Raw genomic sequence first — 18,871 nt, 5'->3', positions numbered from 1 at the left:
TATTGAAATGTGCGAGTAGGGAGTGCACATGATAATGATATTGAAATGTGCGAGTAAGGAGTGCACATGATGATGATGATATTGCCTTGTGCGTGTAGGGAGTGCACATGAACTAAGTGTGGTGGGATGGTATGCATGATGATGTATGTATATACATATATATATATATATATATATATATATGTTCTAGAAAGTTTATGAAACTAATTGTGATTGTGTTGTGTGTTGGCAATGTTAATTGCTCCCAAATTGCTTTTCATTTCAACAAGAATATGGCTTTTGATATAACAAGACCCCTTTTAACTCAATTGCTCTATTTCTCACTGCAGCGAGATTCATTTTCGCTGCAGCGAGAAACTCTTGGGTTCGAGGGGGGTTGCACTGGCCTGATTCTCACTGCAGCGAGAAACTCTCGGGTAGTTCCAAAATTCTGGTGCAATGCTTTCAATTTGACAATGATTTTGACCACATTCCTCTCAAAATTGGGCAAAGTAGTCAACATCAAAGTTGTAGCCCAGTCTCTTAGCTTTCTAATGGTCAAAAAATTATGTCAATTGGATTTCTTTAGTGGGAGATATGCTTGAAGAACCAAAGCATAGGCAAATTAAGAATGCCTTTTCGTTGCAGCGCAAAAATCCTCTTTTTATTGTTTTGCTTGGTCATTGCTGAAATTTTCATTCTATTCAACTTTATGGTGCATCATAAATCTTGTAACATTAAGGGATTAAACATTCAAAGTTTGAAATGAGGGGTTTTAACCAAAACTTAGACTAAATTGCATGGTTTTATCGTAAGTGCATCATGTTTTCTAAAACATTCTGTATCGTTGCTTGTTCCCTTCTTATGTTCACCCACTGAGTTTATACTCATGTTTTTAAATTCGAAGGTAGTTGGGACCTAAATTGAGTGTCCACGTATGCTCATCTTTTTGGTAGGTACTATGGCATCTCAGAAGCGGTACCTTCACTTAAAGTCACTCCGTTGATGGTTGAGAGTCTTTGTCTCTATACACGTATATGTAATGTAAACTATAGAAGTCATGTTATAAATGAAGTATGTATATGTTGGATTGATGATGATGCCCTTATGAGACGGCAATGAATTATAGTACTTTGAGATAATACAAATATGAATATTCGGTTGCTACAAAATATTACTGAAACATTTACCGTTAAGAATTACAACACATGGTTTTAAAGATGATGGATGGAATGAGGAACAAGATCTCATAAAAAGGCTTGCTTGGGCCTAGTGGGATATGCCCATTGAGCCCATGCGCCGGTCATGGCCCGAGATTTAGGCTGTGACAAAGGTGGTGTCAGAGCTCTAGGTTTAGTCGAGTCTTAGGGATTCTCGTGTCAGTCAGTGGAGTTATCAGAGTTAATGTAGAGTCTTGTTTATGGGTTGTGACTACAGCACAAGTCATAGACAAGAGGCTATATGAACTCTTATTCCTAGTAACCTACCCTCTTGCTAACATTATATAAAGGTCACAAGTGGTGTTGTTGTCTGGGTTTGAGATGCCACCCGAGACACGAGCTGTTGTTGGAAAGATTTTAAGCAAATACTCCTAATGAAAGGTTAATGTAATAACAAATCCCTCCCATTAAAGATGAAGGAAATTGGAGCTGAACTAATAGGTCCGTAATGACTTATTCATTCAGTGGAGTTATAATTTAAGCCCATAATTGTCAATGGGAAGAAATTGGATGACATTGGATCATTATTAAGGTCAATATAAAGGAACATGTACGATAATGGTAATAAGGGGAGCACTTTGACTGGAAGGAATAGTGATGGTTGTAATTTACTTGGAAGTTATAGATCTAAGTATTGAGGAAGGTGTAAACGGATGTTTATGTGCACGAAGGTAAGTGCACTATGTTAAATGAGCTTGTTATGCCGTTATAGAAATGGTTTAGGCTTTTGAAATATTTTGTAAGCGTATAACTGTCGACTATGTACATAGCAGCTTAGATAGAGCTGGTTTTGATTTCAATTAAGTAATTGCAAGATCCCAAGGTTCAATTTGAACTATTATGGTTTATAGTTATAAGTACATGAATTAGCTTAAGGGTGAAATTCAATGACTATTATAATTGATGTGTGGTCATCAAGTGAAAGATTGGTAAACAAATTTTCTCTGAGGAAGAGCATGAACTTTGTTATGTTGTGCGTGAGGTCAAAGGATTAAAGGACTAATTATGGATTTGATAGCTTGAAGTTAAATGACTGAGAGATGTCGAATCTAGTCTAAATGCCATATGGAGTTCTATATTTGAGTTTGATATACGAATTGCTTTAATGATCAATTTAAAAGTCTATTGGGTTGAGTATGCAATCTATGATAAAAATGATCAATTCCAAATGTGATCTCCATAAAGGTAAAGGATTTAGGAATTATCAATTTTTGGATAAGTTCTAAGAGGAAGTTTCTACATCCTAAGTTTAAGAAATTTTGATTTTATAGCCACAATGGCTAAATGCAATAGTCAAGTAAATCATTCACTTTATAACTGTAATTGGCTAAGGATTGGTGAGTAAAGTTAAGATCTTAACACTAAATGGTGTACAACTTGATGTTTAGGTATTTAAGAGTTATTTGGAAACAATTGTCTAATCAAGTTGCATTAAAATGTTATGGTAAAGGTATACGATTGTTAGTAGTGAAATATGCCTATAGGATGATCTTGGCATACTACAAAAAGGTGAAATGTGGAGTAAACATGTCGAAATTGAGGAAAGTAAGAAAGAGGTTCTTACACATGATAATGGATGTTGACATTTAAATGGATATGTATATGTATATGTGGAGTTACTCATGTCACTGGTGGCAACATAAAATTGTTCTTAGCGATTTGAGATTTGAACACAATATGCTTGATGGGTTGCATAGGTGGTATTATAAGATACTAAATTGACATAATATACGCTATTGGAAATAATTATGAAAATGGGGGAAGACTAAATTCTAGAATTTTGAAGTAATGATGTGAGCATAAGTAGAATGATCAAGATAGACAAAATTCATGATGATACTAAGTTAAAGTGGCTAAACTATTTCAGTTATAAGATAAGAAAGACAACTAGTTGCGAATACTAAGGAATTGTGGAACACTAGAAGCAGTGAATAATTATGTGTGCGGTGTTATACGTACATAGTGAATTCATTATACAATATGGAAAGATGTCCTAAGGTGGGATTTATTGATTGGTGACAAGTGTTAAGGGATGAGATGAATTTGAAAATATTGGCTTGGCTTATTATATGTGATAAACCTACGGGAATATAAATGGCTATGGAAATTTTGACGTAAGCTTGGAAGAAAACCAAACAGTCAAGGATGATCAATGTAATAACCTTAAATGTAGACAAATAGCATTGATTAAGTAAACCCCAGCAACCACCGCGCCACAGTGCTAGGAGCACCTCATGTCTAGGACGTATGAATAAAATGTGAGGGGCGTGAAGCTGAACTTACGAGCTAAATTATGGTCATTTGGACTTGATGTTAAGCTTCGTTAATTGGAGTTTTAAGGTTTTGGAAAAGTATTTATATGAATGAATTGGAAAGTTTCTTTATTGCCTTATATATTGACATGTAGGTAAATGAGACAAGAGATTAAGCCTTGTTAAAGGCTAAGGAAAGAGTGAATGAAAAGTAAGGTAAATAATGGAAGAAATATGGATGTTGCTATGATGAACATAAGAAGCTTAAGAATAATCAATGCAAATATACTAAGATAGTTGTGTGATCCGAATTAAGGACAAGGACGCCTTGGGAGATTTGAAAATAATGTCTGTTGGAACTGATGAGGTGGAATGTCATTGAGCATACATTGGATTGTTAAAGTTATGAGTGGTTTTGAAGGTAAGCTTTTGATTGTTTAAGTCCTCAACTGAATTCCACCAAAGGATGTGTTTAAGTGTTTCAAAAGTGTATTGAAAAGCATAAGAGAATATATTAGTTAACTTACCATAAAAGATCGAAATGGCATGGCCATGAGAGGCTCGTGAGCAACCAAGCAATGTATGGGTAAATGTGCAAGGGAGCTATGATTGGTAGATAAGAGTAAAACTTTAATGATGGGATAGTGTTCACTGCTTTGGGCAATGAACCATAAGTTATGGGCTTGTATGCACTTTGTGAACACTTTGGTGAGATAATTTGAAGGGGTTCTCACAATGTGAAAACATTAAAGCTCAAGGAGCTAATAGTTATATAGTAACGTTGATGTTCATGACTGATATGTCATGTAGTACAAAGGTACGCTGCAAGTCTAAGAATGATTGGAAATGTTGGTTTGAGGCAATGATTATCTTGCCATTATGTAGGCCCAATAATGTTACGGTCTCGATACGCTTGTGGAGGCAGAGTATACAATGGTAAAAAAAAAAGTGTTTCCCTCACATGTGTTATTTCATTTTGAGTAATTATCAAAGTAGAGTACCTGATAAGGGCAAGCAAGGATTGAATTATGCTTTAAATGCTTAGTGAATATTGCCGATATGCTATAGTTAATCGATATTACCCTTGGTGAGGAAATAGCAGTACACAACGGGATTCGTAGAGATCTACTTGGGAAAAAAATGATGATTTGATATTTCAAGTAAGCATGTACGAGTAAAGATTTTGGTAATAAGCCATGATTTAAAGTCAGGATACAAGAATATGAATTGGGACTAAGTAATGTCGAGATGACATAAGAATATAACATATATGTTGGAAGTACGAAAGACAATTAAGAAGTAAAAAAGACTTTTAAGGATTATGGTATAGCATAAATGTAATGATCAAGTAAAGATAAATTTGAAAGATCAACAAAATAGTAAGGCATACATGGATACTAGAGGGTAACTTGATGAAAATGATAATTAGTGATTGTGACATGTTTATGACAATGTGGCGCAAGGATGAGTGGTAGGATGAAGCTTACACATCTTATTAGAAATGATAAGAAAAGAGTATAAGCAAGTAAATTATGTGAAGTTATGCATAGGCACAATGAGAATCTGTGTGGATTACATAAGAACCAATTTATGGTAGGATGTAAAGTAAATGGTGATTTAAACATTCGAAGGGGTAATCTGGAGTTGATTATACCCTAATATTCATGGATTAAACTTGACCTATGGGAATGAAATGGAAAAGTAAAAAAGGAAGCATGAGCTACGAGAATATGATGATGAACCTAGGTTATGGATTGAAATGAATAGAGGAAATTTACTTCAAAGTAATTGACGAGGGTTTCTACATGTAGTAATGGATGATGATTCTTAAATGTGTATGTACATACATATATATATATGGAGATGATTATGTGATTAATTAAAGTGAAGAATTATTTATAGCAATTCGAGTTTCGAATTCGACATGTTTAATAAGTTGTATAGATGACACGATGATGAGAGTTACCATTAGAAATTGAGCTATGTGAATAAAGGAGAATTCAGGAGCAAAAGAGAAAGAAAGGATATTAAGGAATTGGAATCTCTGTCGTGGTTGAGCCATACCAATGGATTAATATGATTAAGATGTAAGGATTAAGGAAGTGTTATATCATGTTTAAATTAGACTTCCACGAAGCACTAGTGCCACGAATGGAGAATAAACGATGATAGTACCCTAATGCGAGTAATTGGAGGAATTGATTCAGAAGATGAAACTTAACTTTGTTAATAATGATTCAACATATGAGGAGTAACCAGTTGTTATTCTTGATAGACAAGTCAAAAGCTCCGCTCAAAGGATGTAGCCTCGATGAAAGCATTATGGCAAAACTACACCAGTGAAGAGGTAATGGGGGAGGCTGAAGAGGAGTTGCAAACAAGTGTCCGCACCTCTTTAATACATAAAGGTATGCTACCTTATAGTTTGATTTAAATTTAGGGACCAAATTTCTTTTAGTGGGGGAGAATGTGAGACCTTGATCTTTATAGACTCGTAGCTAGAAGTAGACGCGATATCACGGACTAGGGGTAATTTCGTTATTTCTTTAGTGAGCCCCTAGAAGTATGCTTTCAAACATTATTAAGGCCTAAGTAGGCCTAAGGCATAAATGAATTATGAAAATAAGGATAAAATGATGAAGAAAATAGAAATAATGATGATTTTCGAGGTAAGGGTAAAATGGTCATTTTTCATCTTGGGTCAAAATTTTTAAGTTTTCATGAACCTGAGTATTTCTAGACTATTATGGACTTTGTCTCAGTGTCAAAAGAGTATAAAGATTTCACAAAGGATTGAAGGAAGACAAAGCCAACTTCTTAAGGGCATTTTCATAATTTTAGTGGAGTTTGGATAAGCTTTAGCTATAAATATCATTTTTCAGCAGCTTTTTCTCATTTTTTCAGTAGCTTCTTCTTCTTCTTCTTCTTCTTCCCATCTCATGTTTCTTTCATCCTCCATGGAAGCTTGTTTTGAAACCTCCATAACTTCTCTCAAGCTAACTCTAATTTTCATGCTTTTGTGCACTTTTTCATAGAACCTTTTATGATCTTTCACTCTCTCACTTTAAAACCCTTAAAAAGTCTTACTTCCATACTTTCTCTCACTAGCTAGGTGTTTTAGAGAGAGAAAGAGGGAGCTTCTATAATAGCTTGAAAATTTTTGGAAAGGGATTCAATTATAAAGCTACCAAGGTGAGTAGTGAAGTAGAGTTGATTTTTAAGTGTTGAGAATGGCTAGTGATTAGATTTATGAATGTTTTGTAGTTGAGGTTATTTATTCATCTTTAGTGTGATTAGAATAGAGAAAGTAAATAGCCACTTAATGGCAATTGGAAGCTAGTTAGGAATAACTAGCAGAACATGAATTAGGAGATACCTTTTAGAATTACGGTTATGTGAATTGAGTTGATTTGTGATGTTATTGTGTGTGATAGGTTCCAACAAGACCCCACATCTCCATTTGGAACATTAGTGAAAGTTAGAGTCGATCTAAGATTCAACAAATATCGGTGAGTGAACTTGCATTAAAATGTTTTGGGTTAAATGTGTAAATGTTTGAATGAATTACTTGAAAGGTTTTAATTGTCTTTTTATTTAAAATGTATATGGGAACAAGCTTTTAATGAAACGTTTTGCATTGTGAAATCTGACTGTGATGAGTCCACGTACTCCTTTATTTCGTTGGTATACATATATATGTGTTGTGCCTTGATAGATAGTTAATATCGTGTAATAAATATGACCGTGCGTGTGTGGTGTGGGAGAGCATAAGCCGGTAATGATGTGGGCAGGAGTGCATGTGATGATATTGAATTGTGTGAGTAGGGAGTGCACATGATGATTATATCGAAATGTGAGAATAGGGAATGCACATGATGATGATGATGATATTGCCTTGTGCGTGTAGGGAGTGTACATGAGCNATACTATATATATATATATATATATATATATATATATATATATGTTATAGAAAGTTTATGAAACTAATTGTGATTGTGTTATGTGTTGGAATTGTTAATTGCTCCCAAATTGCTTTTCATTTCAAAAAGAAAATGGCTTTTGATATAACAAGACCCCTTTTAACTCAATTGCTCTGTTTCTCGAGGCACATAGAAACTCTCTGGTTGAAGGGGGTTGCACTGGCCTGATTCTCGCTGCAGCGAGAAATTTGCTAAAGCTTCTCGCTGCAGCGAGAAACTCTTGGGTAGTTCCAAAATCCTCGTGCAGTGCTTTCAATTTGACAATGAGTTTGACCATATTCCTCTCAGAACTGGGCAAAGTAGTAAACATCAAAGTTGCAGCCCAGTCTCTTAGCTTTCTAATGGTCCAAAAATCATGTTAATTGGATTTCTTTAGTGGGAGATATGCTTGAAGAACCAAAGCATAGGCAAACTAAGAATGCCTTTTCGTTACAGTGCGAAAATCCTCTATTTGTTGTCTTGCTTGGTCATTGCTGAAATTTTCATTCTATTCAACTTTATGGTGCATCATGATTCTTGTAACATTAAGGGATTAAACATTCAAAGTTTGAAATGAGGGGTTTTAACCAAAACTTAGACTAAATTGCATGGTTTTATCATAAGTGCATTATGTTTTCTAAAACATTCCGTATCGTTGCTTGTTCCCTTCTTATATTCACTCACTAAGTTTATACTCACATTTTTAAAACTTCATATTTTCATATTCGGAGGCAATTGGGACTTAGATTGAGTATCCACGTATGCTCGTCTTCTTGGTAGGTACTATGGCATCTCAATAACGGTACATTCACTTAAAATCACTCTACTGATGGTTGAGAGTCTTTGTCTCTGTACACGTATATGTAATGTAAACTACTAGGAGTCATGTTATAAATAAAGTATGTATATGTTGGATTGATGATGATGCCCTTATGAGACGGCAATGAATTACAATACTTTGAGATAATATAAATATGAATATTCTATTGCTACAAAATATTACTGAAACATTTACTGCTGAGAATTACAACACATGGTTTTAAAGATGATGGATGGAATGAGGAACAAGATCTCATAAAGATACTTACTTGGGCCTAGTGGGCTATGCCCATTGAGCCCATGCGCCAGATATGGCTCGGGATTTGGGTTGTGACAGTAGTGCTATAATCCAGAATAAGCTTCCACCAAAGCTTAAAGATCCAAGGAGTTTTTCTATTCCTTGCACTATTGGTAGTTTTAAAATTTCTAAAGCTTTATGTGATTTAGGTGCTAGTGTTTCAATAATGCCTTTGTCTGTTGCTAGAAAACTTAGATTTCAAGAGATACAACCTACTACAGTTACCTTACAATTAGCAGACAGAACAATCAGGCACCCAGTTGGGATTATAGAGGATGTTTTGCTTGAAGTTGGGCATTTATACATTCTGGTGGATTTCATTGTGCTCAAGATTGAAGATGATGTTGAAATTCCTCTTATTTTGGGAAGATCATTCTTAGCTACAATTGGAGCAATTATTGATATGAAGAATGGCAAAATAACTTTCAGAGTTAGAGAGGAGGAAGTGGTATTTAATTTGTTCAATGCAACTCAATATCCCTATATAGATTGTTCCTATAAAGTGGATTCAGTCAATGAGGGTAAAGGTAAGCCTATTCCACCACCTTCAACAACGCAGGCGCCAACTCTTGAGACAAAACCACCACCACTTTCTAGCTATCTTGATTTTGTGGTTGGACAGTGAGTAGTACTTTATGATTCACGACTCCATCTTTTGCCATGGAATCTTAAACCATATTGGGGGAACAAGTTTAAGGTGGTAAAGATTCATCCTTATGATATTATCGAGATTTATGGTGGACTTACCGGAGCTAGGGGTGAGCAAATATAAATCGAACCGAATTGAAATGAGTTTGGTTTTTTCGGTTCAATTAGTTTGGTTTTTTGATTAGTTTAGTTAGGATAGTTCAATTAGTAAAATTATTTTGGTTAGGTTTCGGGTAGGAAAATTTCTAACCAAACTAATCGAACCTAAATAAGGGTATTATGGAGATTTTACATGAAAAAAAATCCTAAACTTAAATTATTTATTGTTGTTTATATCATATAAATTATTTGAGTATTCATTTTATTTATTATAATTTTTTAACATCATTTTTAATATTTTGTAATATTGATTTATTTAAAAAATACAGTATAAATCAATATATACAAACAAAAAAAATAAAAAATTTGTTAAGTTCGATTTTTGAAAATCGAACCAAACTAACCGAATTAGTTCAGTTTCGGTTAGTTCGGTTCCATTTGGGTTATTTGTAAAAAAGAGTTCGGTTAGTTCAGTTATTAGATATCCAAAACTGAACTAACCGAACTAACCGTTTGCACACCCCTAATCCAGAGCAGTCAAAGTCAATAAAGAAAATCTCGAGCAATATAAAGTAGTGCAGAATGGGGCATCATAGTCAAGCTAGTGACTATAAAGAAGTGCTTCTTGGGAGGCAACCCAAGCACTCTAACTTACTTTATTTTATTTATTTAATTATTAACACTTTTTTTATTTTGTGCAAGTTCATAAAAAAAATTTTAAAAATTTAAAATTCAAAACAAAAATTTTAAAAAAATTTAAAAAAAAAAGTGGTAAGCCGCAACTCCCACTGTGGGAAGCCGCAGCTTAGCAAGCTTCCAACAACGTGAGCCTCAGCTCACTAGTCTCAAAGCCACTACTCCATAAAAAAAAAAAAGGCCATTTGGATGTGGGTCACAGCTTCCACATGGGGTAGGCCACGGCCCCCTGAAGTACCCACCACCCTCAATTAGGCTGCCAACATTGGGTAGCCCACTAACGAAACCCAATTCCCCCCACATTTGTACTAGCTCACTACCCACCACCCTCTAGTAAGCTACAAACATTGGGCAGCCCACTAACTAAACTCAATTTCTTTTTCTTATTTGGACTGCCCATTACCCATTTAACCATTACCCAACAAAAAAAAAACATTTTTCCTTATTTATTTTCTTTTCAGTTTTTTTTAGTTATTATTTATTTTATTTTTCTAAATTAATTAATTATTTTTTTTTTTAATAAAAAAAAAATTCATCCAAGTGGCAATGAAGATGATAACAATAAAGAGGAGGATTAGAGCTTCTCAAAAATTCATCCAATCATCAGGGGAGTATTCTTTACCTTTCTTTTATTTTTTCTAACATTGAGGCCAATGTTTAGTTTAAGTTTGAGGGGGGTGAATTTATTTTTGTAATGATGAATATCTTGTGGAAGTTTTAGATTTAATTTTGTTTGCATGTTTATCTAGATTTATAAATAATTTAGGATTAATTGGTAAATGAATTTATTTCTTGTTTGAATTTTAGGAATCTAGAGTAAAGTTGTGTTAATTTTTTTAATGATTTTTTTATCCAATGATGATAACTAGTTGTCTTGAATTTTTAACCTTTGGTGAATAAGGTTTTTGTTTGGATTCATGCTAAAGTCTTTTGTTAAGTTTCATTGTTTGAATGTGATTTTCACAATTTTAAGTACTATATCTTTTACTTTGAATTATTCTAAATATCTAGAGAAGGTTTTTATTGATTTAAATTTTAGATTATGTCATGAATTCTAGAATTTGTTTAATTTTCTCTCGAGGCCAAATCCTAGGCAATACTTAGTTAGGGACATGATTTAGGCCATCTTTGGACCGTTTGAACCTAAAAAGCCAACCTTGTTAAATCTTTATCCCTAGTATACCCCTTTTGAGCCTAATTTCCCTTTTCTTTATTTAACTACATAATAATTGAGCCTAGCTTTAAAATTAATTTTTCAATTTTGCAACCCTCACTCCTCAGCATGTATATTGTTTTAGAAAATATAAATTGAGTTAAATGTTGAAAAAGGTAGAAAGGTGATGTTGATGAAAAAAAAAAAGTTCAAAATATGCAAAGTAACCCCACTACCTACAATGCAAAGAAAATAAGTTTGGGGATGTGAAATTGAAAGAAAAAAAATGTGTTGAATGAAAGAAAAGTTCAAATGTGGAAGAAAAAGTGTATTAGGAGAAGGAAAATAGAGCTCTATATATAGGTTCTAGAATAATTATGTGTTTAGGGTGATTTGAGCCACATTAATATCCTTTATCATACCTTGACCCTAGCCATACATTACAAGCTTTATAAAGTCCTATTGATTCCTAGCTTTATATTAGTCTACATTAGTTGAGAGAGAGATGAAAAGTAAACATATAAAGTTCTAATACTAATTTGAAATTTATATTGGCATAAACTCATCTGGATGTCATGATATTCTTGATAAAAGATTATCTACATATTGTCATTAGTTTTGTCTCCATTGTTTGAATCTTGGACCAATTAACACAACCAGAAGATACTGGAAATCAACATATCACTCACTAGTCATGACTCTAACAAATACTTCATTACTTTATTAGTTTAAAGAAACTAAGTTTATACTAGCAATTTTTGGCCTGCAGAAGGAAAAACAGCCTAAGTGTGCTTAAGGTCCGAGTCACTTACATGAATAGCAAACCCAATTGTATTAAACCAATCCGAACCCAATCCTTTTGTCCAAGCTCTCTTATTGGGTCAATCAACTTTTGCATTCACAAGCAAACATCCAAAACCATAACCCAGCCCACATGTCTGAGCAAGAAGAAAAAGTTCTACGAAAGAACTCCAAAATTGCTGCTTGAAAAAGAGACCGAACTCAACAAACAAAAAAACCAGGAAGAAAAACATAAGAACTATGGCAGTTACATCCCATCTGGCAAAGCTGAGCTGTCCTGGGTCTTTCTCTTCTTCTTCTTTCACTCAGCTTCCATGCGACAAATTTCTTCGTTTTCAAAGGAACGTGGCTTCAACATCAGCCAGCTGGAGCTTGGGCATCAATGGCTCTAGGAAGCAAAGCAAACCCTTGTCGGTACGAGGCATGGCTTCCTCATTTGGGTCCAGGCTGGAGGAGAACGTGAAGAAGACAGTTGCTGATAACCCAGTTGTTGTTTACTCCAAGACTTGGTGCTCGTGGGTTCAAATCTCATCATTCTCAAAAATTGTCATTTTTTTCCTCTTAAACTGATTTGTTTTTATGGAGTGGGTTTGTAATAGATATCTTTTATGTTTGGTTCTTGGTGTAGGTATTCTGCTGAGGTGAAATCATTGTTCAAGAGGCTTGGAGTGAATCCTTTGGTTATTGAATTGGATGAATTGGGTTCGTTTTCTTTCACTTTGTTGCTCCTTTTATCATGCGTTTATATAAAGTTGGATTTTCTTTTGGTTGTGGATGTTTTTCTGCTTAATTTTGGTTACTCACTATTACATATCTTGAATTTGTTGAAATTAATACTATTTTTGGTAATCCCTTGGATTGGTTTGATGATGTTTACGAGTGATTTTTGATACCTTGTTGAATTTGAATTTCCATAAAGTTTTGAGAAATATCATTTGTGTTAATATTATGATACATGGAAACGGCTGCTACAAATACAATTGATGTTGAGTGTTTGAAATGTGATGGACCTTGTGAGTATGTCCTTTTTCTTCTGCCATGTTCAAGTTGATTGTTTCATAATCTTATATATGATACTTGAATGCAATGAGGAATGTGGTGCAAATTTTGGCATCTTTTCTGCTTAAATTAAACAAAGAATGAATAAAGGAGAGTTGATGGGTGGCCAAGTTCACTATTGAAAGAAAGTTAATATAATGAATTTATATGCGACTTGTAGATCTTCAATACACTTCTGAAAACCCTGATTCTCTATACAGATACAAAGAAACAGATAGGAGATTTATTAAGTGTGATGGCTATTAACCCAAGACTTTGATCTTTTAACTTTTCTTTAGCTGAACTTTCTCAAAATCTAGCTTGCGTCTATTCTTCTGGTTATTCTTTACAATCAATAGGCAATGCCTTATGTTTTGATACTACTATAAGATAAGTAATGGAGCTTTCGTTTAAGCCTAGAGGCAATATCAATAATGGCAATGCTGGAAACCTGATTTTGAAACATCTTTATGCTAGCTTATTGTTCTTTCTCTGTGCAGCGTCTCTGTTTTCATGTAAGAAAATGAGACTACATTTTTTTATTCATATTATAATGTTTAAATCATGTGAATTGACAATTTAAAGGTTCTGAAATTCAAGTATTTTTTAAATCTCATGAGTCTAAATCATGTAAATTGGCAATTCAAAGATTCAGAATTCAAGTACTTTTGAAATCCCATGATTCTTAACCACTTTTGGGTTTTTATTGTAAGAAACCTTTAAAATTTAATCAATAAGATTACTAATTACTAATGCTTTTTAAGTCTTAGAATTTTTAAATCCTAACAAAGGGATCATGTCAATGCCAACATAACCCACCACAAGATCTCAAATCGCTATCGTACTTTCTCGTGGAAACATTTTATCCTTTTTGTTATTGAAAAGTTGGAAATTATGTCTCTAAAAAAATCTTTCTGTATCAGAAGATGAAGAGATTAGATTCTCTACCTAAGAATTTGACCATATATGTTACCTTTCTCCAATTCAACAGAAGCTGAGTATGAAATTTCATATCCCAAATTGGCTTTGCAGTCAGTTACCTTTGATTTATTGCTTATTTAATCAGGAGTTTTATTTCTTTCAGGTCCCCAAGGGCCCCAAGTGCAGAAGGTGCTGGAGCGGCTTACTGGACAACATACTGTCCCAAATGTTTTTATTGGTAAGTAGTGCTTTTGTAATATTAGCATTTACCTGACTGATTTAGACATATTTTAATTGTAGAACAGTCTATATGACTTGTTGCATTTAAATTTATTAAATTGTTACCAGTCCATGGCTTATTATCTTTGAATTTACTTTTCTTGTAAATGGATGAAGTGTCACTCTCTGTTTTGAGATTGGTGTTGACAAACAGAACAAAAATTGATCCTAATATAATTATAAAATCAACATGAGCAACAAGTACCAACTTGGACATGTAACTTTTGCTGCTTGCTAGTACAAATCATCGGATCGTCTATAAAAATTGCATAATCGATGTCCAGCTTCTTTTCTTTTGTTTCTCTCTTTATCTATTTAGTTGACCTACTCTCCATCTATAATTCTTCTTGTGACTTTGAGGACTTGCTGCCTTTAGGTTTCCAATGTTGACTTGGCAATGTCGTGCTGAGAGGTAGAGGTGTTATGCTCTTGTGGCAGTTGTTAGTTTGTGGTAGTGGTTTCTTTATTTTGAGAAAAAAAAATTGGAAAAATTTAAAACCTTGGCATACTTGGCTTGTGTATTAACTGTTCATTCCATCTTTTTGCAATTTTTGGGACACTAATACAGTGAAACACATTAGAAAACAAATTTGGGGTATAGATTTGGCTTTCATTTTTTGTGTTTTTTTTTTTTTTAGCTGCAGTTCTGGCTAAAACAATCACATATCAAAGCAAAAGGCTTTTTGTGGTGGTGATACTGAATGAAGTTGTAGTGACTGAAAGATTTATAAATCTTTGTGGCATACTCTTTGATGCTTTCCTAGTGCAAATGTAGCTAACTTTGTTTAGAGTGTAATATACTAAGTAATTCTAGTTTGACGGTAAACTGCAGTTTTTGTTTTGCTATCTTTTGCCCTTTTTGTTTTTCTCTTCTCTCTCTCTCTCTCTGAAATGTTCTTGGTTGTATAATGATAACTAATGCTCTAATTTCTATCTGCTTCACTCAGGGGGCAAACACATTGGTGGTTGTACAGGTATTCATGCATATTTCTATTATAAATCATGCATTCATTAAGATGAGACTTACATCATCATTACTAACCTGAAACATGTTTGACTTCTATTATGTGAGTCTGCAAAATTTGATTCTACCCTCACATAAGACATTATACTTTGGAATATTTCCTGAATAGTAGGATATGCCCTTTTACAGTTTTCTCTCGATTCCATTATTGTTTCCTTAATTTTTGACAGCTAGTAATTCCCTAATCCTTGGCTCTTAAATTCAGATATATATTTGATTCTTGGAATGAACTTATATTTTTTCTTATTGTTTTTTTTTCTTTTTGAGTAACTTGTGTTATTAGAACTCAGAAACACATTTTTTTCAAGATTCAGGTGAATAGATTTCAATTATTCTTGTTGCTTCCTATTCTGATGCAGATACTGTGAAGCTATATCGTAAAGGAGAACTTGAAACTTTGCTATCAGAAGCTAATGTTAAAAATACGGAGACCTAGCTCATCAGGCATGCTGTCATTTTGCATATCTGATTCCCCAGCAAAAATTGGATGCTATAACAAGATTTGCCATATTCTTGCCTCTGTTAACAGAAACATTTAGTTCTATTTCATTTTTTTAGTTGAAATCTCAAGAGGTCATATCTTCATTACTCTTTGTTTAAATTGTATATGAAAATCACGAAGTTGTCGCATGTATCTTATGTGAACCTTGTTTGGTAATTTGTTCACTTCAAAACTCTTAGGACTTGTGGATTGATGAGTTTGGGAACAATATGAATCGAATATAATGCTACAAATACTTGGTAGTCTTTCCAAGGCACTATTTTTGTTGTAACTGGTTACTTTAAGTACACATTGTGAACTTCCACTTCCTTTCTTTCCTTCCCTCTTCCCAATGTGATAAGTTGATTATGAACCTGTGATGAGAATATAAAGAAAGTCCCCCATATAAAATAGTTCTTAATCAATGCCTTATGAAACTATGCTGAATTTTAGAGAGAAGGAAATATTTACTGCCTAGGAAGTGATTATACTTGCCTATGTTGCAAGCAGATCAGGGTTTGAAAGTGCTATTAAGTGTGATATCATAATGAAAAGCTTAGTTATATTGCCAGTCCCTCGTTGAAAAGTCCATACACTTAGCTGTATGTATGTTTACTTATGCCTTTTCTCTGTGAATATATATTTTCCATTGGTGTTGTCTTTTACTAGCCTCAAAATCTACCATTGTAACTAACAGCAGAGCAAGAGAATAAAAACGCAAAGCAAGATTTTGGCGATGAATTACAGAGCAACACGAGAAGAAACAATTGCTGACTATCCAAACCAAGAGGAACCTCAGTGTCATTCATTCTCAGCCAAGATTGACCAGGGATGTGCTAACTGATGTTGGATAAGAGTTTTAAGACAGCCAAAACGAGATCCATGAAATGTTGAAGAGGGTAACAGGAGCTGATTTCCCTTCCACATGGCTTTATTTTTCAGACGATTGTATTGAATTTTCCCCATTAGCAAACTTGATGGAAACTGTTCATATGTGGCTTTGAATTGCAGAAACACAGTCCTTGCTTCTAAGAGTTTGCTGATGCAATAATTTTCTCCCTGCGGAGTGTGAAAAAAGTCAACATTTTATCACGGTTAGGGAGGTTCTCTTTGATCAGTGGCACTTCCTTAAAGTTTTCAGCCCATGCCTGTAATCGAGGGAAGCTGTCAGATTCCAGCAGTTGAACACCAGCTGCTTCTGCTAAGACATCAAGCCAACAAGCTACCCATCCATAGGCTATATCAGTCAATCCAATCTTGTCACCCCCAAAAAACTTCTTCTCTCCAAGCCCATGCTCTTCTATAATTTTTAGCAGTTGTCTAGCTTCTTTTGTCGCCTTCACTTGCTCTTCTCCAACAGTATGAAAGAATTTGTAGAATGTAGGGGCCTTCACAGAAAGCAAATGTCGATGAGGAAATAATGATCAAAAGAAACTATAAACCATGAATTGACACAAAATTTTTCATGCTTCATTACCGTATCCTCTCCAAACTTGATCCAGAAGCGAGACAGGGTCCTTTCATAAGGATCTTGTGGAAGCAAGGGGTTTTCAGGCCATATCTCCTCTATATATTCAAGAATGACAATGGATTCTGCAATCGGTTTTCCACCATGAAACAGTACTGGAATCTTCTTGTGAACTGGATTAGACCTAAGAAGCAACTCGCTCTTGTTGAAAACATTCTCTTCCACGTATTCATACTTCACTCCTTTGTGTTTGAGTGCCCATAAAACTCTGTAACTAAATGGACTGCCCCATGATCCTAGCAACTTCACTTCCTCCATTTTTAAAGAACTTGGAGCTTATGCAGTCATGTTATGCTCTTTTCTTTCCCAGGCAGGCCCTTAAATGCCTGAATGGTTGCTTGGCCTCTACGTTCTAACCTCAACAGTCAACACGCTAGTCAAAATTTTGCTTTGTTTTTGAATTGTTGACATTTAGACCAACTGTGCTTATTTGGCTGGTTGCTTAATACAATATTAATTTTGTCTGCTGCCAATGTTCTTTGTTGAATTTGATATTTGCAAGATGAATACGCCAATCTTCCAAGGCTTGACTTAGTCACATATCGACAACCAAAATTACCTAAATCAATTTCTCAAGCGAAGAAAAAAAGAAAAACAAATAAAACCTGGACTTCAATCATAGCTTGAGCAAGCAAAATATAGAGAGGAAATAGTAGTGGTTATTTGCCTCACAAATATTAGTCCAGTACTAGCTAGGAATTAAGCAAGCATACATATAAAGGAAATGAAAGCTAGTCTTCATGTTGTGGTGGACGCAAGAAACATCTCTCTTTTCTTGGAGTAAGAGACGAACAACCGATCATGATCAGGAAGGTTGTTTTTTATCACAGGATGTGCCCTGAAATTGTGAATCCAAGCATGTAAGCGAGGGAAGCTCTCAGCATCTAGTATCTTTGCATCAACTATTTCTTCAATGACTCCAAAAGAGGCAGCCATCCACCCCATGGCCAAGTCCACAATTCCAATTTCCTCACCACCGAAATATTTCTTCTCCCCAAGAGCTTGTTCTTCTAACATCTTTAGCAACTCCTTTGCTTCCTTGGCTGCCTTCTTGTGCTCCTCTCCAGCGGTAATGAAGAATGACACGAATGGAGCAGCCTGCGCATTGAATTCATACACATTACCTTATTGATTTGTTGAAGGAAAGAATGAGCTTGAGCTCAGTCTAACTTTCTTGGCCAGGCTGCACACTTTTGTTCCGTTAAATCAAGTTCTATAAAACCAATACAAAGATGGATGGATGCTACCTAGCTAGTCAACCTAATCAATATAATTAAAGCTTTGAAATAGAAATTCACCTTATCCTTATCGTCCACAAAGTTGATCCAGAACCGTGCCATGGCCCTTTCATAAGGATCCTTTGGAAGCAAAGGCTTGTGAGGCCATGTCTCCTCAATGTACTCAAGAATAACAGCGGATTCTGCAATTGGTTTCCCGTTATGAACAAGAACTGGGATCTTTTGATGAACTGGATTATACTTCAAGAGCATATCACTTTTGTTAAATAAATCTTCGTCTATGTATTCATACTCAACACCCTTGAGTTCCAGAGCCCATTGAACCCTGTAACCATATGGACTAGGCCACGACCCTAGAACCTTCACTTCTTCCATTTTCAGTTGAATTTTTTGTTGCTGCCCATGACATGTCAAGTTCACCTATTTATAGACTTT

The 18,871-nt window shown here is 34.6% G+C and overlaps 3 protein-coding genes across 4 annotated transcripts; 1 reads left to right on the top strand and 2 right to left on the bottom strand.

Moving 5' to 3' along the window:
- On the top strand, positions 12,042 to 15,950 carry LOC18613013 (monothiol glutaredoxin-S10). Of its 2 annotated transcripts, XM_007050023.2 has the most exons (5): positions 12,050 to 12,442; positions 12,556 to 12,629; positions 14,050 to 14,124; positions 15,113 to 15,139; positions 15,549 to 15,950. In XM_007050023.2, the coding sequence occupies exons 1-5, from the start codon at positions 12,168 to 12,170 to the stop codon at positions 15,623 to 15,625; spliced, it is 528 nt and encodes a 175-aa protein (XP_007050085.1). In that variant the 5' UTR covers positions 12,050 to 12,167; the 3' UTR covers positions 15,626 to 15,950. The 2 variants fall into 2 exon arrangements, with proteins under 2 accessions (XP_007050087.1, XP_007050085.1); XM_007050025.2 differs by lacking the exon at positions 15,113 to 15,139 and having other exon boundaries at positions 12,042 to 12,442.
- On the bottom strand, positions 16,337 to 17,650 carry LOC18613012 (probable glutathione S-transferase). Its single transcript, XM_007050022.2, has 2 exons — positions 17,148 to 17,650; positions 16,337 to 17,058 (listed from the first exon to the last, which is right to left on the bottom strand). The coding sequence occupies exons 1-2, from the start codon at positions 17,454 to 17,456 to the stop codon at positions 16,699 to 16,701; spliced, it is 669 nt and encodes a 222-aa protein (XP_007050084.2). The 5' UTR covers positions 17,457 to 17,650; the 3' UTR covers positions 16,337 to 16,698.
- On the bottom strand, positions 17,739 to 18,853 carry LOC18613011 (glutathione transferase GST 23). Its single transcript, XM_018119414.1, has 2 exons — positions 18,497 to 18,853; positions 17,739 to 18,296 (listed from the first exon to the last, which is right to left on the bottom strand). Exons 1-2 carry the CDS (start codon positions 18,809 to 18,811, stop codon positions 17,937 to 17,939), a joined length of 675 nt encoding a protein of 224 aa, XP_017974903.1. The 5' UTR covers positions 18,812 to 18,853; the 3' UTR covers positions 17,739 to 17,936.

The sequence above is a fragment of the Theobroma cacao genome, chromosome 1, assembly GCF_000208745.1.
Source record: "Theobroma cacao cultivar B97-61/B2 chromosome 1, Criollo_cocoa_genome_V2, whole genome shotgun sequence".
In the NCBI taxonomy this organism is placed as follows: Eukaryota; Viridiplantae; Streptophyta; class Magnoliopsida; order Malvales; family Malvaceae; genus Theobroma; species Theobroma cacao.
Note: the sequence above shows the minus strand (reverse complement) of the source record. Positions and strands in the feature narration are given on the sequence as shown.

Coding starts and splice junctions, on each gene's coding strand:
- LOC18613012 (XM_007050022.2), bottom strand. CDS start 17,456: ATGGAGGAAGTGAAGTTGCTAGGATCATGGGGCAGTCCATTTAGTTAC. Junction 17,059..17,147: donor TCAAGTTTGGAGAGGATACG/GTAATGAAGCAT, acceptor CTTTCTGTGAAG/GCCCCTACATTCTACAAATT.
- LOC18613011 (XM_018119414.1), bottom strand. CDS start 18,811: ATGGAAGAAGTGAAGGTTCTAGGGTCGTGGCCTAGTCCATATGGTTAC. Junction 18,297..18,496: donor TTGTGGACGATAAGGATAAG/GTGAATTTCTAT, acceptor TTCAATGCGCAG/GCTGCTCCATTCGTGTCATT.
- LOC18613013 (XM_007050023.2), top strand. CDS start 12,168: ATGGCAGTTACATCCCATCTGGCAAAGCTGAGCTGTCCTGGGTCTTTC. Junction 12,443..12,555: donor TACTCCAAGACTTGGTGCTC/GTGGGTTCAAAT, acceptor TTCTTGGTGTAG/GTATTCTGCTGAGGTGAAAT. Junction 15,140..15,548: donor ACACATTGGTGGTTGTACAG/GTATTCATGCAT, acceptor ATTCTGATGCAG/ATACTGTGAAGCTATATCGT.